At 50.6% G+C, this 25,285-nt stretch overlaps 1 protein-coding gene across 4 annotated transcripts in view; it reads right to left on the reverse strand.

Annotated features, from left to right (window-relative positions):
- The window catches only part of SLC37A2 (solute carrier family 37 member 2), a 28,179-nt gene extending 10,475 nt beyond the window's left edge, over positions 1 to 17,704 (reverse strand). For 2 of the 4 annotated variants that reach the window (XM_086382947.1, XM_086382946.1), the window contains exons 1-4: positions 17,345 to 17,704; positions 2,529 to 2,610; positions 1,968 to 2,061; positions 1,774 to 1,852 (exon numbers count right to left, since the gene is read on the reverse strand). In XM_086382947.1, the coding sequence (XP_086239073.1) occupies positions 1,774 to 1,852; positions 1,968 to 2,061; positions 2,529 to 2,558 (203 nt within the window). In that variant the 5' untranslated portion in view covers positions 2,559 to 2,610; positions 17,345 to 17,704. Of the gene's footprint in view, positions 1 to 1,773; positions 1,853 to 1,967; positions 2,062 to 2,528; positions 2,611 to 17,132 lie in introns of all 4 variants that reach the window. The other 2 variants (XM_086382945.1, XM_086382943.1) reach the window with 1 other exon arrangement.
- Positions 17,705 to 25,285: the final 7,581 nt, after the last annotated feature.

A 25,285-nucleotide genomic window follows, 5' to 3' on the forward strand; every position in this document is an offset into this window, starting at 1 on the left:
ACTGGACTCCTCTGCCCCCCTCCCAGACCCTGCCCCATGTCTGCGCCCCTCAGTGGACTCGATGGCATCCCCACATTTGGCCACTCAAGCCGGAAGCGAGCTACCTCAGTCTCCTGTCCCTGCGGCCCACCCTCCACAAGCGACCTCCAAGACCTGCCTGCTGCTCCTCTTATTTCTCTCCAGCGCGTCATTTCTCTCCATCTCTATTATTAATAATACCATTCTAACTCAAGCTTTCCTCCAAGCCCAGCTGGAGCTACTATCAAATCTGTTCCTTAGTGTGACCTGCTAGTCAGCCCTGAAGTGAACTGTCAGTCACTCCGTCATGTCCAACTCTTTGTGACCCCATGGACTATAGCCCAGTTGGGCTCCTTTGCCCATGGGCAAGAATACTGGAGTGGGTTGCCATTCACTTCTCCAGGGCATCTTCCGCATTGCAGGCAGATTCTTTACCATCTGAGTTACCAGAAAAGCCAATCAGCCCTTCTCTCCCTCAAGTCCACCTCCGTCAGCCTCTCAGTATCTGTCTGACATGTGGATCTGAACATGACACCCACTGAGCCACCCACTCAGTGGCTCTCCTGAGCCCACAGCCTAGTACACAATGACCTCGTTCTTCAGCCCCGTCTTCTGCATTTTACATGTTGGTAAACCTGTTAGGAGTCCCCCACTCCACCCCCTGCCCTCTGTGCAGTCATGCTGCTTCAAATTACACCTGCCTTATTTCACCAAGCCATGACTCCATTGTGCGAGTGTGCTCAGTCATGTCTAACTTTCTGCCACCCTGTGGACTGTAGCCCTCCAGGCTCCTCTGTCCAAGGAATTTTTTAGACAAGAATATGGGAGAGGGTTGCCATTTCCTCTTCGAGAAAATCGCCCCACCCAGGGATCAAACCTGTCTCCTGTGTCTCTTGCCTTGCAGGTGGATTCTTTACCCACTGAGCCACTGGGAAAGACTCTTGTCTCTATTCAGTTCAGTTCAGTCGCTCAGTCGTGTCCGACTCTTTGTGACCCCATGGACTACAGCATGCCAGGCCTCCCTGTCCATCACCAACTCCCGGAGTTTGCTCCAACTCCTGTCCATTGAGTTGGTGATGCCATGCAACCATTTCATCCTCTGTCATCCCCTTCTCCTCCCGCCTTCAATCCTTCCCAGCATCAGGATCTTTTCAAATGAGTCAAGTCCAATTTCTCTTCATCAGTTCAAGTGTCATCTTCTCCAAGAAGCCTTTCCTGACCCCTCTTTTCTAATCCCAGCTCAGACTAAGCGACTCCTTGGAGCTCCGTACGTAGCCACCTCTGTCTCAGAGCCACCACACTGTTTATAACGTAGCTGCTGAAGCATCGGTCACTCCACTAGGCTGTGAGCTCTCTAGAGGTAGTACCCAGCCTCAGCCACCCCCACCTCCTGGGAACAAACATCATGCTTGCTACATAAAAGCCATGCTGGGCTTTCAGCTTTCGGGTTATCCGTGAAGGATCCCTGTCCAGGACAGACCATATTCCAGCCACACCGTTGACATGCCATCTGAGTGAATAAACTCAAAAGAAGATCCAGGAAGGTCTTTGCAGGAGAGTTACTAAAAGAGGGAGTCAGCCAGGTGAAGGAGCAGGCTGGGTGATGGTGGCAACACGCCAGCTACGGGTGACGGGATGTGTGGAAGGCTTGTCTCATTTCCAACAACTTTCTCTCTGGCCCCACGGCCCCAGGTTGGTGTAGAGAAGACAGCAGCCTGAACCACCCTACAGGCCAACATGGGCTCTGCCTCTTACCTGATAAACATGCCGATGGCATAGGCCACGAGGAAGGCGTTGTCCACGGCCCCCAGTAACTCCTTGTAGTTGCTCTTATCTGAAGGCAGACGGGAGAGACAGAAAGCTGGCTATCTGGATGCCCCCTGCAAGAAGCCCTTCCCGGGCCTGGATGGGGAGCAGGCGTGGGGAGGAGTGGCTCACCCCGCTCTTACCAAAGGGGGCCCAGTTGCACCACGTGGTATCGTTGAGACTGTGGGTGCTGTTGACGGGCTGGATCACCTCTGAGCAGTTGTGGTGCAGACGGCTCTGGAGAGGCAACGGGTGTGCAGGTCAGGGGTAGCTGGTGGCCCCAGAGTCAACCCAGCCCACAAGGGAGCCAGTAACCTCCCCCACCACAGCAGGCCACTGCCCGTCCCCACTGGACTCCCTGCGTCTTCCTCTGACACCCGGTCTGGCAAGGGGCCACGGCAGAGCCTTGGTGAAGGGCAAGGGGTGTCTATGAGCAGCACCCAGGGGACCCAAGGGTCCTGCTCTCTGGTTCCACCCCCAGTTCCCCGACACCGCTCTCTTGGTGAAGAAACCCAGGAAACTCTCCTGGGAAAAAGAACTGCTGAAAGTGGGAGTCAGCCAAGGGGGAAGAGACAGACTTGGTGACCAAGACAAGGGACAAGGACGGTGCTTCACTGAGCTCCGGGCTGTGCTTCTGAAGTATTTCCGTATTTCTGCTGAGCCCAGCAGTCCTGCATTCTTCCTTACCCCCGGGCCAGACTCACCTTGACGACACTGATGGGCTTCCGGGACATGTGATAGCAGGTGTAGATTAAGAAGGTGATGAGCAGGATGAAGGCTCGGTACCTGCAGGGGAAGGTGGGCATCTGGGTTAGCAGAGAGTCCAGGCCTACTGTCTCCACTGTGTCCAGGAAGCAGTCCACCTGTGCTCGTTCTGGCAGCACCACCAACGCTCCCCTCCAGACACAAGCTTGGGGCAGAGGCCAAGGGGAGGGGAGGGACAGGTGCCCAGAGGCCAGAGTGCTCGGAGTTCCTGCTCCCGAGGGCAGAGGCCTCCCAACAGAGCTGGGCCAACAGCGGCGTCCTAGACGGCACCAAAGTGCCCTCTGTGGCTCTTGTCACTGCCCATCGCCTCTACTTCTCCCTGTCCTCCCTAAGATCAGGGTGCCTCTGTGTGCGTGTGTGTGAGAGAGATGGGGGCGCAGGGAGACAGGACTGTGTTTAAATACCAGAAACGGTGGAAGCCAGGAGGAGGAGGATGCATGCCAATTGTCTTTTTGTTTAAAAAACTTTTTGCTTTGTTTTGGGGCAGAGCTGATGAACAAGGTGGTGATAGTTCCAGGTGAACAGCAAGGGGCTCAGCCATACATACACATGTATCCCTTTTCCCCCACACTCCCCTCCTGTCCAGCCTGCGACATAACACTGAGCAGAGTTCTCTGTCTATACAGTAGGTCCTTGCTGGTTGTCCATTTATTTTACTTTTAAATTTTTTATTATTTTTAACACCAGAAACATTTTGTATTGGGGTACAGTCGATTAACAATGTTGAGGTAGTTTCCAGTGAACAGCGAAGGAACGGAGCCATACGTATACATCACCCATTTTAAATACATCAGTGTGTACATGTTGATTCCAAACTTCCAGAAAGGGTCTATCTTTAAACCGAGGTCAACTACTCCTCTTAAGCCTAGTTGGCTGCTCAGTCGTGTCTGACTCTTTGCCACCCCATGGACTGTAACCCTCCAGGCTCCTCTGTCTGTGAGATTCTCTAGGTATGAATACTGAAATGGGTAGCCATTCCCTTCTCTAGGGGATCTTCCCCACCCAGGGACCGAACTCAGGTCTCCTGTGTTGCAGGCAGATTCTTTACCGTCTGAGCCACCAGAGAAGCCTAGAACACTGCAGAAATGGTGCCTGCTACTGTCCAGTAGGAGCAGAGTCCAAAACATAGAGGGAAATGTGGCAGCAGAGGAAAAGCCAGTTGACAGGACCCAGGTCCTCTGCCTGGCTCTATTCTAGTCCATTCCTCCAGACAGAAGGGTCACTCTTTCCATTGTGGCTCACGCATCACACAGCGCTCTCCCACCCCCACTTCTCATCCCATGCACTGATCTGGGGTGGAAAACACAGGTCAGCCAGGAACCACTGAAGTTTCCACTGACCGCCCCATTCCCCTCTTCTCCTGAGGATCTTGGGGAGGGCCACTGTGTCCTCCTGAGTCACTGCTTCCCCAGCAGAGCATCAGCTGAGCCGACTCAGCATCCAGGAGCCAGGAAGTACATGGAAAAAGAGAGCTCAGCGTGGACTCCAGCCCAGGAGAAAGGCCAGAGCCTTGTCTTCTTAAAGATCCCCTGGAGAAGGTGGGGAAGGAGGGGAGGGGGCCTGGAAACCCCATTCTATCCCTGGGCTCCTTGAATCAAAGAGCCAGGACACTGGAGGCTCGGTCTGCCCTCTCTAGCGATCTGCCTCCAAACCCCAAATCACTTCCCCACAAGCATGTTATGAAGGCTCAAGTTTGTGAAATGAAGGGTGTTACATCAGAGGCTGAACTCAGGTTGGGCTGCCAGGACCCTTCTCACTTCGCCCCTGGACTTCTGGTCTATCTCCATCTCTCCACTGCCTCGTAGTTCATCTTCTGAAGAGAATGAAGGTACATGTACCCTGCCGTCACTAGGCTGAACATTTCTCAGTGGCTCTCCATTCCATTAAGTATGAAGCTCTGTACAAAATAAAAAGCTTAAAGCTTGGGGGAAGAATGAAGCTCCAACTCTTTAGCCTGGCTTTCCGGCTCCTCTACTGTGTGGTCTGTCTGGCTCCTACTTCCAGACACGGGGTGCACGGGGGCAGGGAGTCACAAGGGATTCTCCAGGGAATCTGGGGTTATTCCCAGGGACTGCCACAGTGACCCACATAGACAAGCTTGGTGGTAGCAATGTTTTCCAACTGGTAAATGGCTCATGACTCCTGGATCAGGGACTTTCAGAATCTGGCAGCGGGTGGGGGGAGGGGGTGGAAGGATTTGGAGACTGTGCCCAACTGGGCTTCTTCAGAAAGCAAAGGATGGAAGAAAACCACAGCCCTGCAGATTAACACTCACCAGTGTCCTATCTGGAAAAAAGCTTCAAGTTTTGTAGACGTGCGTGTGTGTGTGTGTGTGTGTGCGCGCGCGCGTGTGCACTCAGTCATGTCTGACTCTGCAACTCCATGACTCCTCTGTCCATGGAATTTTCCAGGCAAGAATACTGGAGTGGGTTGCCATTTCCTGCTCTAGGTGATCTTCCCAATCCAGGGATCCAACCTGTGTCCCCTGTATTGGCAGGTGGATTCTTTACCACTGAGCCACCTGGGAAGCCTCTAATTAATTGTGGAACCAAATGCAAGTTCTTTAATTTTTTGCCTCTGGTTTCCTCATCAGATGTACAGGGAGAACAGCATCAACCACATCTAAGTCAAACACAGGTGAATGCAATGTAACTCTCACCCTGGTCCCCAGGTCTCTGCTGTGCTACCCTTAAGACCTCCACCCCTGGGCTCAGCCAAGTCTCTTTTCGCTGCTACATGGATGCAGTGACCCTGGTGACAAATCAGATCTCCTTGGCTTCCCAGATGGTGCCGTGGTAAAGAATCTGCCTGCCAATGCAGGAGGCTCAGGAGACGTACGTTCGACCCCCGGGTGGGGAAGACACCCTAGGGAAGTATTCTTGCCTGGGAAATCCCATGGACATAGGGAAATCCCATGGACAGAGGAGCCTGGCAGGTACAGTCCATAGAGTTGTAAAGAGTCAGGCAGGACTGAGTGACTGAGCACGAGCGCTGGGCCTCAAAGATCCCCGGGGCCCCGCTGAGGCCCCGGCACTGACTGTCCTCCCTTGACAAGCCTGGCCGTGAGGCCCAGGCTGCCCTCAGCCACGAGGAGCCCTCAGGAGCCAGTCGGAGTCAGTGAGGGGTCAAAAGGCACAGCCCCGCTGGCAGCCACCCTTCTCCTCCCCACCCCCACGCCCCTGCGCTGCCCACCACACGGCTTCTGCCCCAAGGGCCGGCACCCGCCCACCTGGGAGGCACCTCCGAGCGCCGCCCTGGACTTTCTCCGGCCTGTGGCCCCCGGTGCTCTTCCTTATCTGCCCCCTACCTGGCATCCTCTCCCTCGGGTGGGGGAAGCTGTGACAGAACAGCAAGCACATCCGGGCCCCGCTGCTGACATCTCCGTCTCCCTGAGATGGAGCCAGGACCACCCCACCCCCATGCGCATCCCACCACGTGCCGGGCCCTGAGCTAGGGACCTGGGGAAACCAACCGTAAGAGAGACCTCTGCCCGCTGGGGCTCGCGGGGCAGCAGGGCGACAGCAGGACCAGTGTGACTGTGCTACAAAAGAGGGCGGCCAGCCCCGCGAGACTCCGGAGCAGAAGCCCAGACCGGCTGCGTGGGGGCAGGGGCAGGAGAGGAATCCGTGAACGGACCTGAGGCTGTCATGCAGGGTGAAGGAAGCCAGAAAGAGAAAAACAAACATCGTCTATCAACCTGTATGTGTAGAAGCTAGAAAAAGGGTATTTGCAAAGGAACACAGACTTAGAGAACAAAAGTATGGATACCAGAGGGGAAGCAGAGGGTGGGATGAATCAGATTTGGATTGATGTGTATACACTACTGATGGCTGTGCTAATTCGCGTCACTCAAGTTCAACTCTTTTGCAACCCCATGCACTGTAGCCCGCCAGGCTCCTCTGTCCATGGGGATTCTCCGGGCAAGAATACTGGAGTGGGTTGCCATGCCCTCCCCCAGGGGATCTTCCAGACACAGGGATCAAACCCAGGTCTCTTGCATCTCCTACACTGGCAAGTGGGTTCTTTACCACCAGTGCTACCTGGGAAGCCCTAAGTATAAAATAGATAACTAAAGAGAACCTACTGTAGAGCACAAGGAACTCTACTCAGTGTTCTGTGGTGACCTAACTGGAAAGGAAATGCAAAAAAGAGAGGATATATATATATATATATATATAGCTGACTCACTTTGTCATACAGCAGAAACTGATACAATATTGTAAAGCAACTATACTCCAATAAAATTTTTTTAAAAAAGAAAGAAAGAAAGAATCCTGGAGGTGAGGTCTCAGTATAGTCTTCACAAACTAGCAGGCGGCAGCCAGGTCCACCAGGGCTGGGGCGGGAGCAGGGCCAGAGAGAGGGGAAGTGCGTGTGCTGAAGCGTGGAGGCGTGAATATCACTACCTGTTTGGGGAACTCTGTATGGTTCAGGGTGTAGTTCAGGGTGTCTGGAAGGTGGGGCTGAGCCAAGCATGGCAGGTGAGGGCGCTGGGAAGGAGGAAAGGGACAGGTCACGGAGGGCCCTGGGCAAGATTGGACTGTCTCTTGGGGCGACGGGATGTCACTGAAGTGGGATGGGATTTTCTAGGTCACAGAGTTCTGGGCACCAGCCAGGTAGGGACCCAGGGCTCTGCCCTGCTGGTGAGTTGGGAAAACTCCAGACGGCTTCCTCGCAGAAGGCAGGGCCGGCTTCCTCTGCCTCGTCCATCCTGCCAGCCACTCCCCAGGCACATGGCCACCCCCGGGAAGACCCTTGGTGGTGCCCTGGACTCAGGAATCAGGTGAAACCTGCTCTCATTCCTCACACCTGTGTGTCACTGAAAGTACAGTTTATCACCTCTCTCACAGGGTGATGATAGGTTGATGAGATGATGCATACCTCTTACAGGTTTCTGACACGCAGTCCACACTTAAAAATGACAGCGACGATGATTTCAGGTTTTGAGGAAGGAAAACTGGAGCGGGCGGGAGGTGAGCAGGGTGGGGGTGGGCACCAAGCTGCTCTGAGTAGTGGGGGCTCCAGGCCCTGGATGTGCCTGTAAGGTAGGGGTCTGGAGGCTGGCTAGTCCACTCCTCCCCACCGGCCCAGTATGCAGACCTGGGCTGGAGGCGTCTTTGCAGACGCCTGAGGCTACGAGTGCCCACGGGGGAGCCTGCAAGGGGACAGAGCACAGGTTGGTCTGCTGGGCCCGCCCCTGCACTCCCTTGGGAGTAGATGGAGAGGCTTAGCAGAGGTCCATAGACATGCCGATCGGCCAGATTCCAGCCCTGCCCAGAGGCCTGCTGACCTTTCTCCCAGCTCTGACCCCATCCCTCTGTAGAGAACCTGACACCCAAGAGAGCAGGAGCGTCAGAGGGAGGGAGGCTGTGGGGCAGAAGGTCCTCAGAGTGCTGTGTGACGCCAGGCTGGGCACTGGCCTCCTCTGGGACTCCTTGCCTGGACTCCAGCACGGTGGCAGGAGGAGCCCAGAGGGGCCCGGCTAGCTGGGCAGAGCGTGCTCGGAGCCGGGCCGCTCCTTGGTCCAGTTCACTTTCCGCTTTGACATCTCTTAAAGAAAAAGGCCAAGGTGCCACAGTTCAAAGGGGACTGGGGACATGGGTGGAGTGCAGGGCTGGGCTGAGGCCAGCAACCTCACAGTAGCTCACTGAAGATAGCTGATGGGCTCCTGACGCCTGTGGAAGCCTCAAGTTTCACTTCTGCTCACGAGCCCTTCTTTCAGAACCAAGGGGCCCCAGAAAGGGGGGCAGGGGGAAAACACTCACAGAGCCTGGCCTTACCCAGCTGGCCCCAGGGCAGCTGCAGAGGGGAGGGAAGGCAGCCCAGGGGCTGGGCAGGCTGGACAAGCAAGCCAGGGACCCCGGAACCTGCTCGGCAAGGCCCACAGACTGTTCCAGGCTGGGCGCCTATCCCAGGACCCTCCAAGTCTGTGTTAGTGAGAAATGTCACTTCCGAGAGTCTCACCTCCCCTTGCCCAGCACTGGTTACTGAGTAACCAAGTCAGATAGAGAGGTGGACTGGCTATCTCTTAACTATTAGCTGACAGTCCAACTTACTCTTTCAAATGAGCACGCTAATAGCTTTATGGACCTCGTTAAGACTTTGCACTAGAAACGCTTCTGAGGTAGGGACAAAGAACAATGTCTGTCAAAGCAGTGACCGATAACAAACAAAACCCCAAGGACCTGCTACCACCACCAGCGCAACAATAGAAAATAAGAAAGAGCCCAGGAGAGGGACCTTAGGAGACAGGGGCGGAAGGCCCCTTTCGTCCAGCGTCTACCGGGTCATCCCCCAGTCCTTGCATCCCCCTCCTGGCTTTGCAGCCACACTGCAGACAGTTCCCATTCCCATTTCAGGCCCCAGGTCAAGGGGGACTTGAGCTCCCTCATTGACCCACTCCTATCACTTCCTGCCTCAGCCCAGCCCTTCAACGGAGTCTGGGGCAGCTAGTAGATGGATAGGGCCATTCGGGTTGGCCACGTGAGAGACTGGGCTGGTGGTGACCTTGGCACTTGCCCTGAGGAAATGAACTTGGTGGCCTGTCCTTGGATGTGCCAGTTCTGGGACTCAGCAGATCTGAAAGGGAGAGAGGGCTGGGGATGGTAAGAACCAGGGCAATGGTGACTTTCCATCACTGCGCTTCCTCCCGAGTCCTCCACTACCACTGAGACACAGCCTGGTAGGGAAAGGCCAGGCTGAACAGACCGCACAGGGCAGAGCCCCCGAGCTGGGCTTTCCACTGACAGGAGGGATGGAGACAGGCCATACGGGACGGGCCAGGTCTGTGACGGCCTCTGAGGAACAAAGCCCTCCTGGAGCTGAGCGCAGCCTGACTGACGGATCCTCCAGGTGCTGCCCTTTCCTCCAGCTGGGACTCAGACACTTGCTCAGAGGGATCGAGGGGACTCTGGGCTCGGTCCCAAGGTCCTTCCGGAGAAGGGAATCATTGGCTAGTAGCACAAGCAGCCCAGGACTTTCTAGAAGGAATGAATACATCATCATCTTTTTTAGGAGAGTGGAAACTATAGGCTAGATTGCTAGACTGCTTTGTTTTGAGAAGGAATCTAAGCAGGGGAACCCCGAGTGTTCAGACAGAATGAAAAGACCTGGCTTTCAGCTACAGCATGAGGTGTCGTGTGGGTACCTGGAAAACCTCTGGGAGTGTGTGAGAGCTGGCAGGGTTTGGGAGAAGTGGGCAGGAAGCTGGTCTCTCTTCTGCAGAGAGGCTATGCAAACAGCACCAGGGGAAGGCACTGATGGTGGCAGGGCTGTGGTCCTGCCAGGGCATCAGGATGGGGGCCCTCCTCTGGAGAGTCTCCAGAGGCCTGGCCCCTGGCTCACCCTCTTCTATGCCTCCTTCCAGGCATGAAGGATCCAGGAGGTGAGGCATGAGCCAGAGGCCAAAACGGGAGCAGCAAAACTGTCCACCTCGCCTCTACCCCACATACCAACTCGGGGGCTGTGAGATGGGGGGTGGGGTTGTGGGCTTCACCGACTCCACCCTTGGTGTCTGGCCCCAGTTTGGTGTCACTTGGGAACTGCTCAACCCCAACTTCAGTGCTCAAGTGGTACTGCCGACTGGAAGACATAAGGCCTCGGCCATCCATACAAACCATTCCCAAACCCCTGCTGCCTTCTAGATTAGCCGGCGGCTCCTGGGGCAGACTGCCCCACCCAGAGCCAAGGAAGTGCTCATCAGTCTGCTCCCTAAAGGGGAAACAGCAGAGAGGAAGAGGAAGCAGAACAGCTGGGGGAGAAGACAGCAATCATGGGTGGGTGGGGGAGGGGAGCGAGCAGGGTCACATGCTCTCTGGGGATCAGCCTGAAGACGGGGGTGGGGGTGGGGGATGCAGGAGTGGGGACAGGGGACAGGCTCAGCCCTCCAGGTCCTCTGCCAGGATCTCTCATTCCTTCTCAGAGCTGCCTCTCACCATCACAGCTCATCCTTAATGGGTACCAGGAAAATAAGACAAGAGAAAGCTGCTTTGGCAGCATCTGGGACCCCTGGTCTGAAGCTACAGCAGAACAGGGAAAAGTTCGTTAGACCAACAAGAGGCTGGGTCTTAACTTCTGGTCCTGTGACTGCGACCCTGGGCCAGCTGTCTCACCTCTCAGCCTCTGCTTGAGCTTCTTTTAAACAAGACTGTTAACTGTCATCAAGGTGGCCCTGGGGATTAATGCAGAGAACATTTCACCTCTCAGTCTCACTTCGATCTTCCTTTAAATGAGATACTAAGGGACTTTCTGGTGGTCTAGTGGCTAAGACTCTGCACTCTCAATGCAGAGGCCCTGGGTTTGATCCCTGGTCAGGGAACTAGATCCCATAGGCCACAGCTAAGAGTTCACATGCCACAGCTAAAGACCCCGCATGCCCCAACCAAGACTGGGCACAGCCAAATAAATAAATAAGATCGCGAATTCCTATCATAGAGGGGGCGGCAGAGAATAATATGGTTGGATGGCATCATCAACTCAATGGACATGAATTTGAGCAGACTCCAGGGAGAGAGTGAAGGACAGGGAAGCCTGGTGCGCTGCAGTCCACGGGGTTGCAAGGAGCTGGACACGACTGAGGAACTGAACATTACAGGAGATGTCCATAAGTACTGTGAGCTGCAATGGACCTGGCAGCAGGCCCTCAGCAAACTCTGGCAGACAGATCCACTGGTTCCTGCTGCAACTACCACCTGCCTCGCCTTTCCAGCTCCCGTGGGAGGACCAGAATGTGCGGGAGGACTGCCATGAGGGAGTTCGCAACTCCTGCTTTCCTGCCTGTCCGGTGCCTCATCCCGTTCCTGCTCATCCGGCTCCTGCTCCTCCTCCCACGGGCCACAGATCCCAGGAAAATGGGCCCAGCCCCATGTGCAGCAGCCATAGTCATCTCTCTGGCAAGATGCCCACATTGCCATCTGCCCCCAGACAGGCCCACTCAGAGGCTGGCACCGGCTAGAGCAGGCCCAGCACTGGGCGAGGACACAGCAGGGGTCTGACTGGAGTAGGAGGGGGGTACCATCTTCCTGGGCAGAAACTCCTCCGAGTCTCTGCCTTCTGCCGGCACAGCTCATGCCACCTGCCTCTCAGCCTCCTATCCAGAGGCCACGCCTTCAGACCCCCAGGCTCCCGCCAGCAGGTGACCAATGCTGAAGGGACAGGCTGTGACCTCCCTGCCCTGACTGCCACTCCACGGCCTCTGCTCAGAATACCTCCCGATCCAGCAAGTCAAATGCTACCTTTCCTTTCTAATGAAGATGAATCCCACCTCCAGAAACTGACAAGCACCAAGCCATTCCCAAGGACTAAGTGTGCTCCAGACACCAAACTAAGTGCTTTCAATGTCTTCTCATTAATTTCACCAAAGCCCTGGGCTAGAGGTACATTGTTATTTCCATTTCAAAGACAAGAACCTGAAGCCTCAGAAATTTAGTAATCTGTCTCAAGCAAAACGCCTCTGTTTTCTTTTCCCCTCCCACCCTCTAATCAGAAGGAAAAGACCAGGGACTTGGGAGTCCATCTAACCTGGATTCAAATTCAGCTCAATCATTGACTAGCTATGTGGTGCTGGACAAGTTACATAACTTCTCTGTGCCTCATTATATCCTTATAATGGGGAATTAGGCCGGGAAACAAAGATCTTGCAGTGAACCACAAACACAATGCCTGGTACAGAGTGGTAGGAAGAGCAAGTAGAATAATAGTCAATAATTAATGTTTAGTCAGTGCTTACTGTGAGCCTGGCACTCATCTAAGCATTTTACCTGCTTCACCTTGCGACAATCCTTAATCCTTACAACTATGGAATGAGGCAGATGTTACAAATATCCTTGCTGTACAGACAGCAAAGCCGAAGCTCGGGGGGAGCCCACCCGCCAAGATCCCACTCCAGAACGCCTGCTTTCTTCTCTTCTGTTTAAAAGTCCTCCCTGGGAACGTGTGGAAGCAGCCAGTTTGATAATGAGAGGACACGCCCTCCCTCTAGCTTAATCCTTAATTCCGAGAAAGTAGGACTGTGTCTTAATCAACTTTGTAAGCCTGAGAGTTCAAAACAATCATGTGTCTACAGTAAGAACTACAAAGATGTTGGGTATTTGTTAGGAGTCCAAACCTACACACGTCAAGAAAGAAGTGAAGGAACACTTGCCGTGGGCTCTCCATCAGCCACGGGAGGTCAAGAACATTCATGGATCACTTTTGCCCCCAAGAACCCACCTGACTTTTGCTGATGCTGGGGCAGCTGGGGGGTAGTGCTCAGAGAAGTTAACTATACAAAAGGACACAGTGGTGAGCGGATTTCAATTCAGATCTGTCTTAAACCTGGGAGACATGGTTGGATTCACACTTTAAGAAGTGTCTCAGTGACATGTGCAGCTGTAGAAAGTTATGTGTGTTTCTGAGCTCTTCCAAAATGCTGGTGTGGGACAGGCAACTTCCAATAACCCAGTCTCTCTGCCCCTTCATTTCCTCTGAAATACAAGTTCCTTTGGTTAAAAAGTATAGTTAATATATATGAATAAGACTCTACTAGGAACAATAAGTGGCAGAGAGGTACAACTTTGTATATACAGTAATGAGATGTATTTTTGTTTATTAAGAGAAAAAAGAGAAGTAGAATATGATTATTTATATAAGTATCTCAGAAATGGTTTGCTGCATGAGAAATTTCCATAGACTTCTCAGTACCCTCTTGGTCCATGATCTGTCTCTATGGATCAGTATCCTGGTGTGCTTTGCCTAATGATGACAGTATTGTTACCAGTCATGACTTCAGCTAATCTTATCCAAGCTGCAACTTTACTTCTTTATTTTGAGTCTAGCATCTTCTAGGTCAGTGGCTTTCAACTGGGGAGGTACATCAGACTTCCCTACAGAGCTTTATTAAAACATAGATGTTTAGGACTTGCTGGTGTATGTTCATGCACAGTTGTGCCCGACTCTTTGCAACCCCATGGACTGTAGCCAGCCAGGCTCCTCTGTACATGGAATTCTCCAAGCAAGAATATTGGAGTGCGTTGCCATTTGCTCCTCCAGGGGATCTTCCCAACCCAGGGATCAGACCCATGTCTCCTGCATTAGCAGGCAGATTCTTTACCACTGAGTCACTTGGACTTACTAAATCTAAGTTGACATTCTTGGTATTCCATTGGTATATTATGAAAATTATGTCTTGAGACTTCTACATATCTCTAAATACATAAAAATATATATACTGAGATACAAAAAATCTTGAGATATTTTTCCTCTATAAAAATTATCGATTCTTAAAAATTGGATATTGTGTTCACCATCTTCTTTGAAATTAACCTTAAGTATGTTTTTAGACACTGTCTAATATTTTCTGGGTTGGCTTTGTGTGTGTTACATACCTCAGGAACAACCAGACTTCACTGTTAGCTGCATTTTTCTTGTCATGACTTCTCATCAGATCATTCACTTTTGAAAATTATCATTAATAAATTAATCCATACCTTTTCAGATCTCTGACCCTTACAGATAGTTTCTGTTCTATTCTGGATGCTCCCTAAAGGCTCTGCAATCATCTACAAGCCGAAGGTTTTATCTTTAACAACCGAGCACTGTCTCACGAAATCAGTGGACCAGGTACACACTCGTGGGTACAGACTCCTGGTGATATCATTCAGATATCTTTAAGAACATACTTGTGGACTGAGTCAGGACTTCCAAAACTTAGGTAAAAATGCTGACAGGTTTATGAGGTTGCTGACCCAAGATTCAGCAGAACAAGAATTAATCACTTAGAACTGAATGGACTGATGAGGGTAATTGTCACTGACATTCGGAATGCCAGTGACATTATAGCATTCAGTGTTCTGAATATATAAGAAAGCTCTTTTTTCTTTCTTCTTAATATGCCTGTAACTCATAACAATTTAGGAGATTCTGTTTTTGTAAACTGAAATGAAATGTTGTAAATATTTTATTCTCTCTACCTGACTCCCCAGAATTTAGAAACTTTCATTGTCTCCTTGTTTTTTATAAAATACAGTTATTTGCAAAAGTTCAGTAAGAATCTGTCCTCTTTATTTTATCAGGACGTATTTGAGAACGGGTTTACCAGGTGTCTCTGTCTCCGCAGTAAAGAATCTACCTGCCTATGCAGGAGGCGTGGGTTTGATCTCTGGGTCAGGAGGATCCTCTGGAGAAGGAAATGGTAATCCACTCCAGTGTTCTTGCCTGGGAAATCCCACTGGACGGAAGAGCCTGGGGGACTACAGTGCATGTGCTTGCAAAGAGTCAGACATGACTGAGTGACAGAACAACAACAATTAGAAAACTTGGTTTTGCAACCAAGGTCTTGCCTGGAATATTGTATTTGACAATGATACTCATCTAATCAGATATTGATGCCACTCTTAAGGAATTAAGATTGACAGCCAATGCAAAACCCTCCCAAGAAAACTGGCTTACTGTCTTCCCTTACAGGCAAATCAGGACTTCACTTCCTGGCAGGCCCAGGAACCTTAGGATATTTTGGGGACCTCAAGAAGAGGGGAATTTGTCTATTAATAAATGTATAGGTACATCAGGTAAAACCTAGTGGAGACAATTTCTTGGCTTGGCTTCCTAATCTCAGAACAGTAAATAATAGAAGGCTTTTAAAAGTCCAGTCTCAGAACCCTTATGAAAACTTCCAGCCAAGTGAACTTAACACAGTAAATTATGTATATAGATAATCAGATCAAACCTAACACGACCAACCTTATTTTGTGACCAAAAATAATCATTCTTTGAGACTATTTTTTATCTTAGCAGAGAAAAGTGTAGGAGAGGAAAAAAAAATGTGTGTGTGCTTCTCTGGAAAACTGTGCATTGCCAGGAGGACAGCCCTCCCCTCCAAGTTATCTGATTCATGCCTGTCCCTGACCTTGAATTTCATCAAACAGTAAGTAACAAATGAAGAAGAAGTGAAGAGAAGTCGCTCAGTCGTGTCCGACTCTTTGCGACCCCATGGACTGTAGCCCACCAGGCTCCTCGGTCCATGGGATTTTCCAGGCATGAATACTGGAGTGGGTTGCCATTTCCTTCTCCAGGGGATCTTCCCAACCCAGGGATTGACCCCGGGTCTCCCACATTGTAGGCAGACGCTTTACCGTCCAAGCTACCAGGGAAGCCCAAGTAACAAATAAGTCATATAAAATATGTCCATGAACTGATAGAGTTTCAATAACCTTCTCTCTCAACCAGTTTTGCCTCAATATTCCTGACTTAAATGGGCATCTTCTTTGTATTCTTTTTAAAATTGTGGTAAAACATCTGTAACATAAAATTTAACTATTTTTAAGTGCCCAGTTCAGTGGCATTTTGTACCTTCACATTCTTGTGAAACCCTCACCATTCATCTCCAGAACCTTCTCATCTTCCTAAACTGAAACTCTGTACCCATTAAACAGTAACTCCCCATTCTCCCCTCCCTGGATTTTCTTTTGTGCCAATTATACCATCTTCTGGCACTCTCATCACCAGTGAAATAAAATCTTTTAAACACATGTTCATTTTCATATCCTTACAAGAGTCATCTGACCTTTTTCTGAAAAATACCAAATAAACAAATGAGTGAGGAAGGCTGACAGTGATGAGGAAGGTCCCCAAGGAGGACTGTCACTAATTGGAAAGTGCCTTGGGTGACCATCCTGATTTGCCCAGGACTGAGGGGGTTTGGGGTGAAGGATTTTGTTTTAAAACAAGGCTGGGTCCTACTAAGAGCTTGCACCCTATCTAAAGGGTGATGATAATACTCCTAATGATAAAATTTGAGAATTTAGGCCTGATATTGCTAGATCAGAGGAAGGAGGAGTCTGGCTATTAACGTTAAGTTTTATCATTTGCAAGTGATGGCAACTAACACAAAGTGAAACAGAACGAAAGAAAGACACGGTGCAGACCAAGCAAAGTGTTCCGTTGTGTGGCCTCTGATGAAGAGTGGGTTGAAAACTCTCCAGCCCACCAAGCCTCCTTGTGCAGGAGGAAGTCGCTGGCTGGCTGCCGGGGTGACCAGCCAGTTGAGGAGCAGCTGGCCCTGATCTGAGAGGTGTGCCCTCCCCGGGGGTGTCCCTCAGGGCCTGGAGCCGCTCAAGGCAAGCTCCCAGGACCACTAGGTTCTGGTCTTGGAGCTATCCGAGGGCTAAAAGAGACCAAATGGGACACTCGGCAACTCCAACGGCCACTTTCTCGTAGCAGCAGCTGCCACGCCCTGACCTCGGTTCCCTAGTCTACAAACCGGGGGTCCCCCGGGTGATAAAGGAGGCGCTCTGAATCGGGTCTCTCCCAGTGGGTAGTGTGTGTGCGCGGAGGTGAGGATGCGAAAGGACAAGGCTGAGACGCTCCTGGACAGCGTCCCAGGGAGGGGTTCGGGAGAGGCGGAGTGAGCACGTGCCACCTCACCTCCCCGCCGACCGCCGGCCAGATGCTACCAGAACCCCCCACCCTCACCCCAACAAGCGCCCTGGGACTCCCGGAGTCGGATATCAGTAGCGAGGCCGCGGGGCCCGGCGCTCCCCGTGCCCCCACGCCCCAGCCCCGCTCACTTGCTGTCCCTGGAGAAGGCACGGAGGAACCAGATGCCGGGCGCCAGAGAGGACCGCATCTTGCCCGGCGGTACCCGAAGCAAAGGCGGAGCGGAGCAGGACGCGGAGCTGGGCACGCGTCCCGATCTGACAATCCCCGGGGTTTAAATGCCCCGCCGGCCGGCCCGCCCAGACCCCGCAACCCGTGGCCTTTAGCCCCCGCCCCCTTGCACCTGACCGCCCTCGGGGCCGCCGGGCGCTGTGCTGAGCGCACGCGGCCTGCCCATCTTCTGGTCCGTCCGCTCGCACGCGAATTTCCCGTGCTTCGCCTGGGGCCGTGGACCCGCGGCCCTCCGCGCCTCTGTGGGCTCCTCCTTCAGCCAGAACTTGCCGGCTCACTTCCCTGAGGGAACCGAAAGCTGCGATCACACATGCAGCCGGCTCTGAGCGACCTTCTGTCTGCCCGCAGCGGCTCCTGCCGCGCCTTCCTACCCTGGTTACTAGTGACCCAGACACTGCCGGGGAAACTGAGGCCGGCTGGAGGGCCAGGACTGACACCCCGCGGCCCCCGGACAGGACCGCGATCTGAGTGCGAGCGCCCCCTGGCCCCAAACATACTTCCCAGGTCCCAGCAGGGACTTGCTGTCCCATTCAGATTCCAGCCTGTGCGCTGAGCCAGACAGGACCCTCCGATCCTCCCCGCCACCACTCTACTCCCCACGGGGACAGGGTCGCGGCCATGCAACAGTGGAGGGCCCCTCGGAGGCACAGAATTCTGCACACATCTAGCCTGAAGAGTTCCAGGGCATGTTTCCACCTATAAAAAAGGAGTTATTGTGAGATCGTTGGCTGTGAAACCAAGGGTGAACTATCGCGGAGTGGAGAGGGAAGCGTGGCCTGGAGAATAAAATTGTTATTAGGCGTAAACTAGGAATGTCCCTGTGCAAATAGATTTCAGCTCTAACCCCACCCTGCCCCTGACTCCTAGGAGTGCCCAGGCCCAAAGTTCAAGGTCAGAGACTTGCCGGTAAGGGCTATACCAAACAGGATCGGACCCAGGAGAGTGGGCTTGGCCCCTACCAGTCCCGGAATCAGGCAAAAAGAGGTAAACAGAATTGTAAAACCCTCCCTTAACACCAGGAAGTTTGGGAGCCAGTATCTAGCCGCAGAGATGGAGATGCCAACAAGCAGAGCACAGGAGGTGGGGGACTAGAAATGAAAGGAGAGAGGGAACAGGAAGAAGGAGCTGGCTTGGGTGTGTAAGGTATGGAGCTGAGACACCTGAGGAAGAGCTCAGCTACTAGTAGCTAACTCAGCCCTTAAATTACACCATACACAGTGCCCAGATGTACATTTATTCCATTCATTCTTACAAGTCAGTGAGGCGGGCATGATCCATCTGGGAAGGCTAACCACATATGCTGGTTTGCCTGGGACAACCCCAGGAGACACCTGCTTCCCCAGAATGCATAATGGACAGCTCTGAGGTCAGTAACACCCAAAAGACATTGGGCCTGAGAGAAGGCAGATTAAGGGTGGAAAAGACACTGGAATAATGAGCTGATATCACCAGGAAGACAGCTGCTTGTGTCCCAGGGACTAGAAGGAAGGATAAAGTTGGATATAAAGGAGCCAAGGAAGCAGCTGAGCTCACTTGAGGCTACACAGGAGGAGTACATGGATGTGAGCAGGGGAAGGAAATAACTGAACACCAGGCCTCCAGGGGGCTTCCCAGGTGGCACTAGTGGTAAAGAAACTGCCTCCCAATGCAGGAGACATTGGAGACCTGGGTTTAATCCCTGGGTCGGGAAAATCCCCTGGAGGAGGGCTTGGCAACCCATTCCAGTATTCATGCCTGGAGAATCCCATGGACAGAGGAGCTTGGCGGGCTACAGTCCGTGGTGTCGCAAAGAGCTGGACATGACTGAAGCGACTTAGCACACACACAGGCCTCCAGGGGTGCTATCCAGACCTCAGCTGTGTGGAATCGCTAGCTTTCCATTGGAGAAAGAGAGAAGCCAAGGAATAAGACTCATTACCACTCATTTTACATGCCCCTCCAGAGAAGATGTGTTTTTGTCCCTCGGGAGATCACGCTCGTCTGTGGCTGGAACCCTCAGAGAGGCACAGAGACCATCCCCTATAGGTGGTATGGCTCCCGAGCTGTTGGGGGCAGACCCAGTCCTGAGACAGTCTTTGCCTTGTCCTAGTTCCTTCTTGGGAATTCAACCTTAGGTCCCTGTTCAAGGGGCCAGGATGGTAGTGGGGACACACCGAAAAGTGTTCCTCCCTTGCTCCCGTGGGGGAGCTGACAGTCGTCTTCTTGCTTCCTTGCTTAGGGGGGCGATGAAAGAGGATATTCCTTTCACTCACGTACACAAGTGTCCTACCCTTGGTTCACCTTCCTGTTATCTGGCCCCCCTCATACGCTACCTGCTCAAACCCAGCCGGGTGTGTGTAGTAGTATCTAAAGGAATATTTTTTAATTTTTAAATTTCTGGCATATGAGGTCTTAGACCCTTGACCAGGGATCAAACCCATGCCCCTTACACTGGGAGCACAAGTTTTAACCACTGGAACATCAGGAGGTCCCATCGATAGACCTATAACTGGTCAAAAACGCTCACCATGACACTCTATTTAAAATGGATAACCAACAAGGACCTACTATATAGCACAGGGCACTCTGCTTAAGGTTATGGGGCAGCCTGGATGGGAAGGAGTCTGGGGGAGAATGGATACAGCTATATGTTATGGCTGAGTCCCTTTGATGTTCACCTAAAACTATCACGACATTGTTAATCAGCTACACCCCAATACAAAATAAGAATTTTTAAAAAAATGTTCACTTATAGTTTAGTATCGAGTGAGTGAAAGACGCTCAGTTGCGTCTTTGCAAGCCCATGGACTGTAGCCCACCGGGCTCCTCTGTCCGTGGGATTCTCCAAGCAAGAATACTGGAGTGGGTAGCCATTTCCCTGGTGCTGGCAGTTCATGGCCTTTTTGTCCATCAATCACCAGTTCCTACTGCTAGCAAGTTTCTTTAGCCATCCACAGGGCTTTTTGGGTGGTCAGTTATTTGTTTGGATCCTTCAGATAGGGCAACAAGTGTCCTTTCTGGTACTTCAGAGGGACCCAGGGACCTGAATTCTTGAGAAAGTCTGTGAGAACAGACCATGAGGGAAAGCATCAGGCGGCAGAACCTTCGTGTTTCCCTGCACACACACAAGCATCATTATTCAAACACATTTTTCCCCTCCCACTTCTGTCTCACTAAACAGAGACTAGCACAATTTTTGTGATAGAATCAAAGCCCAGGGTCTTGATTAATGGGGTAGGAGTTGAGATATTAGGAGAAATAGAGATTATTAAACATCTTAAAAATTCGTTTTCTTTTTCTTTTGGCCACGCCCATGTAGGATCTTGGTTTCCCCACCAGGGATCAAATCTACACCCCCTGCGGTGGAAACACGCATTCTTAACCATGGGCCACAGGGGAAGTCCCTAAAGATTCTATTTCACTTAGGCCTTTTTACTGAGAGGCCAAGTGTAGTGAAAAGAACACGGGCTTTGCAGCAGAGCCACCTCTGTCTCAGCTGCTTCTCTGAACCTCAGTTCTCTCCTCTGTAAAATGTGGATAATAACATCTGTCTTGCAGGGGAGCTGTAAGAATTTAAAATTATGCATATAAAAAGTGTATGGCCATATTAAATAAGTTTGGTGGAACAATTATTATATTTGCATAAGCTTATATTTAGCATTAGGAACAGATACTGACTACAACTTTTAGAAACCAATGGCCATTATACATGTGGAAAAAATACAGGCACCAGAGGATCAGAGTCCTTAAAAAGTGTCGGTGGACAATGAGGTACCATCTCACGCTGGTCAGAATGGCTGCTATCAAAAAGTCTACAAACAATAAATGCTGGAGAGGGTGTGGAGAAAAAGGAACCCTCTTACACTGTTGGTGAGAATGCAAACTAGTACAGCCACTATGGAGAACAGTGTGGAGATTCCTTAAAAAACTGGAAATAGAACTGCCACACGACCCAGCAATCCCACTGCTGGGCATACACACCGAGGAAACCGGAATTGAAAGAGACATGTGTACCCCAATGTTCATTGCAGCACTGTTTACAATAGCCAGGACATGGAAGCAACCTAGATGTCCATCAGCAGACGAATGGATAAGAAAGCTGTGGTATATATACACAATGGAATATTACTCAGCTATTAAAAAGAATGCATTTTAATCAGTTCTATGAGGTGGATGAAACTGGAGCCTATTATACAGAGTGAAGTAAGTCAGAAAGAAAAACACCAATACAATATATTAATGCATATATATGGAATTTAGAAAGATGGTAACGATGACCCTATATGCGAGACAGCAAAAGAGACACAGATGTAAAGAACAGACTGTTGGACTCTGGGGGAGAAGGCGAGGGTGGGATGATTTGAGACAATAGCACTGAAACATGCATATTATAATATGTGAGATAGATTGCCAGTCCAAGTTTGATGCATGAGGCAGGGTGCTCAGGGCTGGTGCACTGGGATGACCCTGAGGGATGGGATGGGGAGGGAGGTGGGAGGAAGGGTCAGGATGGGGAACGCATGTGCACCCATGGCTGATTCATGTGAATGTATGGCAAAAACCACCACAATATTGTAAAGTAATTAGCCTCCAATTAAAAAAAAAGTTTTGGTGGATATAACAGAATAGATTCACCTGAAAAGTCTTTAATATCCTGTGAGTGTGTGTATAGGTATGAATGTATAGACATGTGTGTATGTCTGTGAGTGTATACAACTTCACTCACTGAGTTACTGTAAGCATTGTGATAACACACGTAGAATAATTGGGGGGTAACAAGAATGGATTTATGGGTTGAGTCAAGTGTCATGAAAATGAAAGGTGCTGAAATCTTAAGAAGAGTTGCTTTTAAACTTCTTCCAGCCAATACAAAAAAAAAAATAGATGAACAAGGTGGCTGTGTATCCAAAAAGGTTTTGTTTCTCAATAAAAGACAGTGTTTTGGGAACTTTCTTGCACTGTTGGTGGGAATGCAAATTGATATAGCTACTATGGATAACACTATGGAGTACGCAAAAAAAAAAAAAATACTAGGAATCAAACTACCATATGACCTAACAATCCCACTACTGGGCGTATGTTCGGAGGAAACCATAACTGAAAAAGACACATGTACCCCAATGTTCATTGTAGCACTATATTGCTAAGACATGGATGTCCATTGACAGATGAATGGATAAAGAAGTTGTGGTACATATACACAATGAAATATTACTCAGCCATAAAAAGGAACACATTTGAGTCAGTTCTAATGGGGTAGATGGACCTAGAACCTATTATACAGGGTGAAGTAAGTCAGAAAGAGAAAAATATCATATATTAATGCATATATGAGCTTCCCAGGTGGTGCTAGTGGTGAGGAACCCGCCTGCCAATTGCAAGAGATACAGACAGTTTTGATCCCTGGGTCAGGAAGATCCCCTAGAGAAGGGCATGGCAACCCAGTCCAACATTCTTGCCTGGAGAATCCCAGGGACAGAGGAGCCTAGTGGGCCAGAGTCTATAGGGTCACAAAGAGTCGGACACAACTGAAGCAACTCAGCACACATGGAATCTAGAAAGACGGCACTGATGGGACGATCTGCAGGGCAGCAAGGGAGACACAGACACAGAGCACAGGCTTGCAGACACGGTGGGGAAGCGGGACAAGCTGAGAGAGCAGCACCGAAACACACACGCTACCATATATAAAATTAGACAGCCAGTGGAAAGCTGCTGTACGACACAGGGAGCTCAAATCTGGTGCTCTATGACAACCTAGAGGGGTGGGAGGGAGGTTCAAGAGGGAGGGGACATATGCATACCTATGGCTGATTCATGTTGATATATGGCAGAAACCAACGCAATATTGTAAAGCAATTATTCTCCAATTTAAAAAAATTTACATTAAAAAAATTAAAAGAAATAAATCCAAAACATAAACAAATAAAAGACAATAGTTTGGAAGCTCTTGGCAAAGAAAGCCCCAGCATTGATAAGACTGGTGAAAGGGAGGGGCTTAAGTCTACTCAAGACTCAGTGGCCTTAAGAATGGGCTTTTGAGACCACTAAGAGTGAAACACGGAGAAGGCAGTGGCAGCCCACTCCAGTCCTCTTCTCTGGAGAATCCCAGGGACGGGGGAGCCTGGTGGGCTGCCGTCTTTGGGGTCGCACAGAGTCGGACATGACTGAAGCGACTTAGCAGCAGCAGCAGCAGCAGCAAGAGTGAAACAAGGCGGAAGCCCTGCTCTCACGCCATCAACCGGTGGCAGCAGATATATATAAGGAGACAGACTGCAGGGGCGGGGGGGCAGACTGGGGAAGTGGTTAAATTATTATGGTCTCTCAGGACTTCCCTGGTGGTCCAGCAGATGAGAATCTGCCTGCCAACTAAGGGAACATGGGTTCGATCCCTAGTCCAGGAAGAGTCCATGTGCCATAAGGCAACTAAACCTGTGTACCACGATTACTGAGCCCATGCTCTGGAGCCTGTGCTCCGCAACAAGAGACTCCAACACAGTGAGAAGGCCGTGCACCATGACGAAAAGCAGCTTCCGTGTGATGCAGCTAGAGAAAGCCTGTGTGCAGCAATGAAGACCTGGCACAGCAAAAAACAACTAACTAAATAAATAATTTAAAAAGTATTATGGCCTCCCAAAGTCACTTTGTTCAAGGGAGAAAATAAAAAAGGAATATATAAAAGGCAGCCCCCCGGAGTCTGCTCACACAAGCTGAGGACAACTTTCGGTTGCTCTAGTATCTAAAAGTAACAATTCATTCCTTTATTCATTTAATCAACACTTTTTGAATGGCAGCTATGCGCCAGGCATGGGGCTCTGTGCTGAGGATATACTGATGAGCAAGAGAGGCATGGCCCTAATCTCAAAGTCACAGTTGAATGGGACAGAGATGTGTAGAGATGTAATTCCACCTCAGAGTCCTAGGAGAAGTTGTTGTTGTTTAGTTGCTAAGTTAAGTCCAACTTGTTTGCGACCCATGGACTGTAACCTGCCAGGCTCCTCTGTCCATGGAAATCTCCAGGCAAGAATACTAGAGTGGGTTGCCATTTCCTCCTCCAGGAAATCTGCCCCACCCAGGGATCAAAGCCAGGTCTCCTGTGATGGCAGGCAGATTCTTTGCCACTGAGCCACGAGGGAAGCTCTAGGAGAAGAGCTACCACGTATACAGGTATGTTCATACTCCTAAGTATGAACATACTCCTAAGGTGGCACTGACAAGGGATCAAATAACTGGAAGAGCTCAGGGCATTCACGGTACCTCATATGAGAAGCAGATGTGAACTATAGCTGGGTGTGGGCCAAGTGGAGAAGAACAAAAAACTGGGACCTGCAGAGTGCCTGGACACCAGTGTGTGCAAAATGACAAAGCAGGAAAAAACGTGGTCTGTTCAAAAAATGGTGCATAAACAATTCTGTTAGCTGGAGAGCACGCTTGCAGAGTGAGGTGTTCCAGAGGTTACAACCACAGTCCATTGTGGTGAAATAACCTTAAATGTCAGTGTTAAGGGGCTGGGATCTTGTTCTTTGGACAGCTGGATGTAAAGAAAAGGTTTTCAAAAAGGATTGAGAGGTGATCAGATTTATGTTCTTAGAGGAGAAATGGCTATTTTTAAGGCCTGGTGGGCATCTGGTTTTTGGATCAGATGGAATAGACCCACTGCTCCCCATTCTACTTGGTGGTGGTGGTGATTTAGTCACCAAGTCGTGTCTGACTTTTGCGACCCCATGGACTATAGCTTGCCAGGCTCCTCTGTCCATGGGATTCTCTAGGCAAGAGTACTGGAGTGGGTTGCCATTTCCTTCTCCAGAGGATCTTCCCAACCCAGGAATCGAACCCGAGTCTCCTGCATTGCAGGCAGATTCTTTACCGACTGAATTACCAGGAGGAAGCCACGCTCATTGCTAAGCGCTAAAACCCCTGGGCATTAAACACACAGCACCATAAGAAAACTCTGAACAAGTAGAGAGAAGAAGCAAGATTAGCTAGGAACCTCGAGATCTGGGATAAGACAGAGCAGTGATTTGTCCAGGTTTCCTTTTATTCTGGACTGGGTACTGGAGAAGCCTGCAGTCCA

The sequence above is a fragment of the Bos grunniens genome, chromosome 29, assembly GCF_055505025.1.
Source record: "Bos grunniens cultivar Pamir isolate PY7600 chromosome 29, Bosgru_T2T1.0, whole genome shotgun sequence".
In the NCBI taxonomy this organism is placed as follows: domain Eukaryota; kingdom Metazoa; phylum Chordata; class Mammalia; order Artiodactyla; family Bovidae; genus Bos; species Bos grunniens.